The sequence below is a fragment of the Colletes latitarsis genome, chromosome 11, assembly GCF_051014445.1.
Source record: "Colletes latitarsis isolate SP2378_abdomen chromosome 11, iyColLati1, whole genome shotgun sequence".
In the NCBI taxonomy this organism is placed as follows: domain Eukaryota; kingdom Metazoa; phylum Arthropoda; class Insecta; order Hymenoptera; family Colletidae; genus Colletes; species Colletes latitarsis.
The window spans coordinates 25221789-25233165 of NC_135144.1; the positions used below are offsets into that span (position 1 = coordinate 25221789).

An 11377-nucleotide genomic window follows, 5' to 3' on the forward strand; every position below is an offset into this window, starting at 1 on the left:
CGGATTCCAAGTCGGCCGGAAGATTTCTGAAATTTCGAATGGCCTTGACCCACTTTCGAAATTGGGTCAAGGCCATCCGGATTTCCAAGTCGGCCGGAAGATTTCTAAAATTTCGAATGGCCTTGACCCACTTTCGAAATTGGGTCAAGGCCATCCGGATTTCCGAAGCGGCCGGAAGATTTCTAAAATTTCGAATGGCCTTGACCCACTTTCGAAATTGGGTCAAGGCCATCCGGATTTCCAAAGTGCCCGGAATTTTTCTAAGATTCGAATGGCCTTGACCCACTTTCGAAACTGGGCCAAGGTCAAGGTCAAATTCGGATTTCCAAAGTTCCTGGAACATTTCTAAGATGCTGGTGAACTTGCGAAGAAGGTGGTCCGCATCTTATAGGTAAGAGAATGATTTGGAGAGGAAAAGGACGGTAAAAAATGATGAGAACACATTGAATACTTTGAAATTATATCATTTATTGTCATAGATTTACATTATACAAAACTTTAATACATATAAACATATTATATTATATTACATCATGTCACAAGTTGTCAGCAACGGTCAGCAGTGGTCAGCGATGGTCAGCTGACGTCGGGAGATGTTGGCAGAGGCCACCTTAGGTCGGGAGATGCTGGCAGAGGTCAGCAGAGGCTGGCAGTAGCCAGTAGTAATCGTTGTACGTTGCCAGAAATGTAAGCGGTGGTCAGCAGTGGTCAGCAGCGGTCAGCAGAGGCCAACGGAGGCCAGCAGAGGCATGCAGAGGCAAGTAGAGTCAAACAGGGGCAAGCAGTAACAAGTAGTAATCGTTATACGTTGTTAGAAATATAAGCGACGGTCAGCAGTGGTCAGTAGAGGCCAGCAGAGGCATGCAGAGGCAAGCAGAGTCCAGCAGAGACCAGCAGAGACCAGCAGGGGCAAGCAGTAGCAAGTTGTAATCGTTATGCGTTGTCAGAAATATAAACGGTGGTCAGCAGAGGCCAGCGGAGACAGATAGAAGTCAGTAGTAATCGTTATGTGTTGTTAGAAATATAAGTGGTGGCCAGCAGAGGCTGGAAGAGGGTGGAAGAAGTTGGCAGGACACAGTTGTAATCGTTATACGTTGTCAGAAATATAAGCGGTGGTCAGCAGAGGCCAGCAGAGGCTGGGAGAGGCTAACAGTAGCCAGTCGTAATCGTTATACGTTGTCAGAAGTAACGGGAGTGGTCAGCAGCGGTCAGCAGAGGCTGGGAGAGACTAACAGTAGCCAGTCGTAATCGTTATACGTTGTCAGAAATTCCAGGAGTGGTCAGCAGCGATCAGTAGAGGCCAGTGGAGACCTGTTGACGGGAGGTCGGATATTAGTTGTTGAAGAACGAGAAGGGAAGTGTGAGCCTTTCTCTCGCGACTCCCACGCGACGGTCCGAACTTACTTTGGGCAGCTTCGGTGAATCGAGAATGAGGGCATATGTCATTTTGTCTTTGTCGACCCTTCGAGGTCTTTGAGCTGTAGTGCTCGCGTAAATGCATGTGAGTTGACTATGGGGAAAGAATTGAAATTCATTTTTAAATGGTAATGGGGTTCTAGAGCCCCAGAAAAATGGGCCGAAAAAATACATTGGGTGAAAGATCTACTCGTATATCTCGTCTGTGACCACACGACTCATCTTTATCAGCTGTTACCAATTTACTGGCAGCAGCTAGTGGTCACTTCGTCCAATTGTGATGGGGGGGACGACAGATCAGGCCCGTTTTAATGTCCCCCGCCACCCACACGAAACGAAATTACATGGAATAACATGGTTATATCGTATTTATTATCAGACGTTCATATACAATGACGAGTACAGTGCAAAATACATAAAATTTGCCCCTCTCAAATTGCTTTCTAACACTCGACGTTTCCAATAATTAGTTTTAACAACAGCACCGACGACATTGCTGTATATAATATATACAGAGATAGTTATAGGTATTTATGTTTTTACAATTAATGCTGATTCCAACGTTAAGTACATCTCGGCACATTTATTAAAATTAGCATCAAACCATACATATAAAGTGCCTGAAAGTACATCATGAAACTAAAACATACGATAGCAAAGCAACAGCATAATGGTCTATCAGTTTCATTTTCAGAAAACATTATTGAACTTACATGTAAGCTTCTACATACATGAGCAAAACTTCTTTGTTTCGGCGTTCAAATAAATATTGTATTTACGATACATTCGACTTGTATTTTATAGAATTCTTTACTTATATCTTAATATCGTTGAACTCAAAATCTTGGAACATCTTATACGCACATCCGAATCGAGGAATTTTTATTTCGTACGTTCCGAGTGTCACGGTGATCTACGTCTTTTATCGTGTCTCCCAATGCGAGCGTCAACAACAAAGCTATTATATAATAATGAAGAGATAAATTTATCTGCACATGGTTTCTCTAACATTGCATTGAAACATTGTATACGCATATATATTTACACGTTCATTTTTCGATCAGTTACATAATTTTTTTTATTAGTTACTTATGCGATTTATATTCGTGTTATCAGTGTATATAAGTCTGATTGCATTATGTTCATATATATATACCGACGTGTTAATTTTCTTTTAAAACAATCGTAATAGCGACGAACAGTTCACAAGTAGCAATATACACATACAACATACAGGTATTATTTCTTAAAATACCTTTCCGAATGAAACAGTAACTGAACAATCGAATACGAATTACGGAGAGCGTTTAATCATTCGTTTAAATCATTCGTCATTGAGAAGACATTTTCTACCGAAACTTTCGCATTTTAATATGATAGAAATATATTCACAGTTTGTGGAGAACAATGTACAAAGTATCATTACTTAAAAATAACATTAATACTATTTAATTAAAGACTCCACCACACGTAAAACTATATTTAACAATTACAGAAATCCTTTTAAAATCGCAACGAAAAATTCAATGATGATGAAATTAAAAATAGAAACAGGTAGACTGTTTATAAAACAAATTGTTCGTCAATACAGCAGTAATGTATTTACCGTGATTACATTCTTGGGAGTTATTTATTTAGACTTTTCACTGCTATTAATCTGTCACGATTTATTGCACTGAGTCGCAAACTAAAATAATATATTTAAATTATTTGAATACGTTTCCCTTATATCTTGTTTTCTTAATTGTATTATATCGTACTGATTATGACAAAATATTTATTGGCATTTTTTAATTCTATCGGAATTTAAAGTGTTGAGAAATAAAATAGTTGCTCAGAGAAAGATTGATACGTGTTACAAAAACCATTGAATTCTTTATTGCCAGAGATAAGACAAAAATTACGCGAATTGTCCCCCGATCTACTTGATACCAATTTTCCATGGCACAGTCATCTTCATTGCATATGTTACAAGCTTCATTAAATATTAAACACATTCATACGTACATTCGTATCTTTTTCGTTGCATCACATCTGCATATATTATGCATCATTGTTTTTAAAAATACCAAATTTCAACTGCGTTAAAAAGAAATTATGTCACTCCCAACGTACGCAGCAGTGTCGGGTAAAACGTAATAAAATTACATTCGCCACGATTACTTTTACAATGATTACTGCACTGTAATTACATTGCAACTACAATGTGATTACAGCATAATTATAATATAAATATTTTGTAGAATGTAACTGTGACAAATGCAATCAGATTTTGCTCGATACTGACACACGGGAGTATAATTATCGAGATTTTCAGTAGTCATCTCGAGAGACTCTGATTATTCACAAATATCTTGATCGCAGAAGCTATAATTAATATCTTTAGACGAGAACTAATTGTCGGGAAATAATCTATATAACGCAAAACGCAGTAGAACATAAATTATCGAAAAGTAGGAATTAATTTTCCGATTTTGAAATAAACTCCAACGTCTCGTCCTTAGCTTTTTTCTTTCTCTTATTGACTAATACGCTAAGGGTACCAAGTACGGAGGATGTGTAAGTATTTATGAAAATAATTTTACAACAATTCCATTTCTATTAGTCATCTCCGTGATTCAGATGCATACGCTGTTATAGTATTGTCTACGCATCCAGCTGCTAGGATTACACGATAAGGATGAAAACTTAGACAACTTACAGGACTGATACGAGTAGCCATAAATCCTTCGTGAAATTTTATCGTATTTAAATGTTGACCCGTTGTATTGTAAAGACTTATACAATGATTTGTAGACCCGCTGAAAAATAGAAAATAACAAATATACGTAGAAGTTTTCGGTATTGCTATAAACAGACTATACAATGAAATTATAACATGGATTTCTTTCGTAAGATTAATGTTCTCATAAGCGATTTTGTCTCTTTCATAGACAACTCTTTTTTATCTTTTTATAAGACGAAAATTAAGAATATCAATTTCTTGACTGAGGCTTCGTTAAAAAGTTATTAACAATTAAATTCAAAAACTTCAAATCGTTCTGAAAAAATTATATTTAATTACAGGGACCAATTATAAGCGTTTTTGGTCCCACACATACCCCCGAAATCCTACCCACTTTCGAGAAAAAAATTCAAGGTGTGAAATTTTTTGTCAAAATTACAAAATTTCAAATCATACTAAAAAAATTATATTTAGTTACAGGGGTCAATTATAAGCGTTTTTGGTCATTACACATAACCCCGAAATCCTACGCACTTTCGAGAAAAAAATTCCTTACTGAAAATCTAATTTGGCGCCTAAATTTTTCGACGAAAAACAAAGCTTTCAAATCGTTCTGGAAAAATTATTTTTAGCTAGAGGGGTCAATTACAATCATTTTTAGTGAATAGACATACCCCCAAAATCCTGCGCATTTTCGAAAAAAAAATTCAGTACGGGTGGAACTTTAGTTGTTAATAACTTTTTAACGAATCCTCCATCAAGAAATTGCTATTCTTGATTTTCGTCTTATTTTAGTCTCTAGAATCCCCCATTAAAATTTTTCCCTAGTCAAATACCGTGTATGTACCTATAAGACCTATGTCATACTTAAAGATTGATTTAATTTGGAAACTGAAGAGGTTATGTTCACAATTCATACGAAGTTTTCTTATACAGTAATAAAAAGTATTTGTTTTCAAACGATCATATTCTTTCATATCCGGTAATGGAACACTTTCTCCTATATCACTCTGTTTTATTTCACGCGACAGACAATATACTATTGCAAACAAAATACTTATTAATAGTATAAAATAGTTTCTACAAGTGTTCAAGTTGTTCATAGAATTCGTAAAAGCTGGACGAAGCGATCGAATTAATTAACGGAATGTACGTAAACTTACCAAGCAAAAATATCAGCCACTTCGTGAGCTGCCAGTGCTGTAATACCTTGTGTTATTTGTACAGTGTTTACAGAAGAATTTTTCCTAAGATCAAATATTCTAATATCTCCCGATGACGATCCAGTAAACAACTGCGGTGTAGATCTCTCAGATTTTCTCAAAGATGTGTCCAACACCCATGCTGTATGCTCCCTCCAGATCATAACTCTCGATTCTAATGGAGGTAATCTTCTATCAAATAAGCGAACGGAACCATCACCGCAACCGACTGCCATCATTGCACCTGTACATACGTTCAAATACCACATTTATCCATATTATATCGATTTCTACAAATTTTATCAAATTATATAGTTCTTTATATAAATACTTTTGCACTTGAATTTACGATTGTGGAATACAATTCATTTAAATTTCATAAACGTAGAAATTAAATTAACGCAGTACATGTATAAATAATAAAACAACTAACCTACGCCATCAACATCAATACAAGTAGCGCAACAATCAGCACCTGTCGGTATATCTTGTTTCTTTAATTCGGTCTCTGCGTCCCAGAGCCTGACAATACGAACATCACCTGTGACAGCCAGAGTAAGGGACCTTTGCTCCCATTTTGTAACTAATCCAGCTGCTGCTACAAAGAATTTCAATTAACATATACAATTACGAATTATAATTTCTCGCTTGAGAGAACATATATAAGCACCGGTCGTTGTTTTCGTCGACGGCTGTATGTCAGCCAGTGCCTGCCACGCGGTAAGTAAAATCGGATCGCGGCTTAGCGTGCTGCTGTAATTTTTCCATACTCTGACCGAACCATCATCGGATCCAGTCATCAACAAAGTCACATCGTGAGCATTGATAAACTCAAGAGCCGTAATGCGCGACATTTTATTACCACGACTTGCGCAATAAGTTAACTTTGCACCGGTTTGACAGTCCCATACTCTGTAGATGGACAATACTATTAAATACAGATTCATTTTAGAGAACAGTTAGCATATATTATAGCTACAAAACTTAAATACCCAAAGAAATCTTTTAATGCTACAGCCAAATGAGGTTCGAACGGATGAAACGTTAAAACTTCTGGGGAATGTGGACACCTCGCATGGAATACTTGCGATTCTACCCTACTTTGTACTGCTCGTAGCTGTTCTTCCCTTGCCTCGCGCCTTTGTCGTCTATTTCTTAGGTAACTGAACATTCAAAATTCCAATCTTTCTCATTAAACGGTATTCTGAAATTTCTACGCGAGATCTTGTTAATACTATCAATGCTTACCGCCATTCTCTTTCGTAATGAGCTCTACTTTCCATATCACTCATCGATTCAGTTTCACTCTCTAAACTAACAGGCTGAGCAAACTGAGCACAACTCCATTCAACAAATTGCGAAGTCGTTAGTGGCGTTTTAATTCCAGCAACTTCATCCGCTTCCTCCGATATCTGCAATCGAATAGCAATAAAATGCTAGTAAATATAAACGAAATTGTATGTTCTGTTATTTTTATATGATTATTCTTACCGTATTAGGAATTGGTTTCCTAGAGCGATTGCTATGTGACTGTACTCTCGAAGAACGCAATAAATCTGTGCCAGAGCTTATCGTAGGTGGTGATTCTCCTTTGCTAGTGCTTTATTAAATACATATAAATCAAGTAAAAGTCTTAAGTGTCGTACAAAATTAACTGAAGATCAACTGACCTTAAGTAAGTTGTACGATTCGAGGGAGATGGTGGAAGAGATAACGACGAAGATATTTTCGTTTCAATCCCTTCTTTAGGCATAGAAGATTCTTTAACCTGTAATAAACATGTAACATTGCGATTTCATGAAAACCTTTAACACAAAGCATCATAACCATAATTATATATTACCAGAGCGTCGTGTTTACCTGATTTCGAATATGATTGGTGACCTTCTGGGACATCGAGGCAACCGCAGGATGAGGATCATTATCGAGGCTGCATAATCCATGCCACAGTTTCATATACACGCTACCATAGGAAAGACTTGGCAAATTCCCGAGAGAACTGTGCCCTACAACCAATAAATCGCAATTCATTACAGTTTTATTAAATGTCGAAGATATCTGAACTTTACGACATTATGCTACTAGATAATAAAATAGCGAAGTTAGCTAAAAATAAGAAATTACAAAATCTAAAAATGAAGGATGGACTATGTACGAACATGCAATGGAATTTCCAATCATTATTACCAAGTGACTCGCAAGGTTTCCTCACGAACTCCCAATTATTTCCTGGTACATGAATGAAACAATATAAGGAATTGTTATCCAAAATCCGACAGTAACGCTAGTAACTCTAGCTAGTCGCGACATATTTTATTACTTACCTAAACTACTAATAGACGACGACGACGACACCCTCTTAATACGATCCTGGCCAAATCCATCCGTACTGTCTACACTGTACGTATTATTAGGGGAAAGCATTTTTAATCTATCCCTAGAACTAATGCGTCTCAATCCGCTAAATGGCGACAATGTTTCCACGACAAGATCTTTCCGACTGTTCTCTTCAGCTAAAGCTAACGTTACAAAGGAATTTTCAAAGTGTAAAACCATCCACTGAAGTGCTACTACTAATTCCTGTAAAAGAATTCATATATTCTTAAAATTAAAAAAGTCAATTCTATAATGATGATACAGCATCGTATTATATAATGGACTTACATACTTTTCTAACTAAAGGGCACATATCATGAGAGACTGTATTAATGAGTGTTATAGCAATAATTTGATCGATATTATTTGCATGTTCGCTCCGTGTAGTTACGCTATTTATAAATGTACCCAAAGCATAAACGCTAGCTGCTCGAACCTATGCAATTATGTGATGTATTATTATCGTTTAATGGAAATGTCAGTAAATCACATATATCTCATACCTCAGGAACTGAATCCAGCAGTAATGTAAACAGCTTCTCGTGTGCGATATCTCGAACGCCACACCACCTTGCTTTGTCATAATTATGCCAAAGTCTTGCAAGACACAAACACAACCACTGGCGCAATAGAGGGTTCGAATCTCCGAGTTGTTCCAAGCAGATTGAAACAAGGCTACCATGATTAGCAGCTACTTGACCCTGTCGATAGTCATTTACAATACTGGCCAAAACAAATGCTGCTAATGTCCTATATTCGCTCTGACATACAATAAAAGAAAATCATATAAAAAAGCTTGAACTTTTAAGAAGCTCAACCGTTAGAATTGAATGTAATAATACCGGCACTGAAGTATCCTGAAGGACAGATAGAAAGTACTTGTGCCCGCCATCGCGTACAAGATCTGTTTGACAAGTCTGTAATCGAAATGTGAACAAGATTACCACAGTTAATCGATGACGATGGAGAACAAAATTTTATCCGGTATTAAGACTTACACTGTCAACTGCAAGGATTTTCGCCCAAATAAAAACGAGCAACGGACGTAATTCCCTAGCATTGCTTTGAAGTAATTTCAAAACATATGGAAAAATGCCTACGCTGAGAGCCAAGTTCACAGCCCACGGGCCAAGATCAAGAAAACGTCCTAACAATTCCAATGCTCTTAGCCTATGAACTTGACTCAATAAGACTTGGAGTACTATCGGCAATTGTTCCGGAGGACTACGATTTTTCGAACCTAGAGTAAGCCATACTTGAAAGGCTGTGAGTTGCTCCTCGAAAAAGGGGGAGTGGACAAATTGATCTTTATTTTCAAGAATAGATGGTAATTGCGCTAAACAGAGATCAAGTGCCAAGTCCCATGCTTGCCACATAGGATGCTAAATTCGCCGAGAAAGAATGAATACGTTAATCATATAGTAATAATTATACGAATAAGATGACCTATTAAAAAACATTACACAGCGATATTTACCTGATAAGTAGGTGGTAGTTTCGGACAAGAAACTGGAGTACAATCATACGATCTAAGTATTCTCTCGGCAAGTAAAAAATTTCTAAACAAACTAGCAACTAATAAATCTTGTCTAAATAATCTCTGGAATAAATCTACAAAATAATTATATTTATATTATACATCGTCTTTTATTGCGTACTAAAAATAATTAAACACTATTATCGTACCTCTTGGGAAAGTGTTCCAAGCTATTGTATCAGTGATTGCTGTAAATATCCAATTAAGTTCTCCTAACATCGTTCTTCTATCAGCCAATTGTCCTGGAATTCTGAAATTCATTTACCATAATTTATACAATTAGATCGTTTCGTAAAACGAAATATTTAATGCACATACGCTACAACAGTATAAAATACTCTTACTTATCGATTAAGTCTAATGATATTTTTGGTACCAATTTCGATGTATTTTGCATTATAAACCTGTACGAAAAATGAACAAAAATTAATCTCATATGGAAGAACATATTAATCGCGATGCCTCTTGCTTTTTTCTCTTCTCACCATCGCAATGCAATTTTTATTGGAGTTGTAAGGCATGATGTGAATATATCTGCTGGTAAATCTGGATTCATAGGTAAAATCTGATTAGCTGCGCATGCTGCCAGCTGAATACAATTTTTGTAAGATGGCACTGTGGTGCTTGTGACTCCAGTGGCCCTGTTCTGCTGAACTGCCTGCTTTTCCATCTGTGAAACAACCTTTACAATATATACAAACGTAACTTTTAATCGAAGCATAAGTAGAAGTTTAGGACCTCGTATTCCTTCTCGTGTTGTTCCGCAAATTGTTGAAAAGACTCTACAATTATACCTGCGCTAGAACAATCATATACATAGATGCTTGGAGCACCCATCCATGTCTGTAAATCATATACAGACAAAGGAATGTATTGTGTATATGTCTGCAACAAGAACGTACGTTAAAAATATCCCGATCGAACTACAAAATCAAGGGAATTTTGTAATTTAACTAACCCTATTAAATACCCATATTTCACCGTTACTAGTGGGTTTAGGAACACCATGCCCATTATAATGAAATAGAACTCTTTCCTCTTTCGCGTTTCGCCTTAAGGAAGTACATAACTTTTTAACTTCTTCGACCGAAGGATCTAAACTCTGTTTATAACGAGCTCTTGGCTGCCATCGTTCGTATTGTTTTTGTAAATTAGAACCTATAGTGTCCAAAGCTTTTAATGGGCTCACCGATAATGGATCTGCAAAATTAAGAAAAACTATTTTAATTTTGACAAAGACATTTACCGACATAATAAACATTTAAAAATCAATAATCTTCAATTACATCTTGTAAACTGCAAAAATTGAGATTACAAAAGGCTCTATGTGACATTAGACAACGTCAAATAAAGGAAAAAAAGTAATATTTAAATTAGTGGTCAATTTAGCGCCATCTGGTAGTTATCTAGTGAGATGGCATTTATTTAGAAGCTGTTGTCATACACATGTATAACCTCAAAATTGCATTACATAATGACAATGGCAGCGGGAATTGCGAGGGTGTAAATAAACCAGAATAAATACCGATCCAGCATTCGAGGCGAGCGCACGGTTGTGTCTTGACAATATCTGGCGGATCAACACCAACGTTTAAACACAAAACTAAAGCCACGCTCACAGTTTTCATCTAAAAAAAAATATTAATTTAGAAAATCATCGTACAGAGTCAAATACGTAATTTTTCAAAATGCAATCGCTAAGGAAAAGAAAAAACAAACCCGTTCTTTCAGTCTCCATGTTTGTGTAATACAGTTTACACCCTCGATCGTTGCTGTATGCCGTGGTTTGCAAAATGCGAGTTGCATTTTCCAATCATCCTCCTCTGTCAATCGTGAATTCTCTTCCTCGTGGCATGGCTTTGAAGCAGTTACTGACATTGTAAGCTAGCGACTCGAAAAAAGTCTCTGCTACGATCCCACGAAAGACACACTTCAATTCCGAACGATCCCGGACCAATAGGAAATAAATGTTAATTTGAACTATCAACTGACAATATTCAATACCCGACAAGTGCACAAATATATTTTAACAGAGCACAGTTTCGTAAGTTTACTTCATCGGCCGCCATCTTACATCTCTGACGACGTTACCAATAGCAAACTCTCACCAACGCGTGGATA

General features: G+C 36.6%; 1 protein-coding gene across 5 annotated transcripts; it reads right to left on the reverse strand.

Moving 5' to 3' along the window:
- Positions 1 to 1766: 1766 nt before the first annotated feature.
- Positions 1767 to 11355, reverse strand: Raptor (regulatory associated protein of MTOR complex 1). Of its 5 annotated transcripts, none has more exons than XM_076777076.1 (23): positions 10976 to 11355; positions 10782 to 10884; positions 10215 to 10456; positions 9995 to 10141; positions 9742 to 9926; positions 9601 to 9660; positions 9406 to 9506; positions 9197 to 9330; positions 8718 to 9101; positions 8562 to 8636; positions 8223 to 8480; positions 8012 to 8155; positions 7668 to 7923; positions 7531 to 7572; positions 7204 to 7349; positions 7014 to 7111; positions 6835 to 6943; positions 6592 to 6755; positions 6336 to 6506; positions 6014 to 6255; positions 5777 to 5935; positions 5305 to 5587; positions 1767 to 4217 (listed from the first exon to the last, which is right to left on the reverse strand). In XM_076777076.1, exons 1-23 carry the CDS (start codon positions 11132 to 11134, stop codon positions 4022 to 4024), a joined length of 3858 nt encoding a protein of 1285 aa, XP_076633191.1. In that variant the 5' UTR covers positions 11135 to 11355; the 3' UTR covers positions 1767 to 4021. The 5 variants fall into 5 exon arrangements, with proteins under 5 accessions (XP_076633191.1, XP_076633189.1, XP_076633188.1 ...); XM_076777074.1 differs by having other exon boundaries at positions 5777 to 5941; XM_076777073.1 differs by having other exon boundaries at positions 6002 to 6255.
- Between the last annotated feature and the right edge of the window lie 22 nt (positions 11356 to 11377).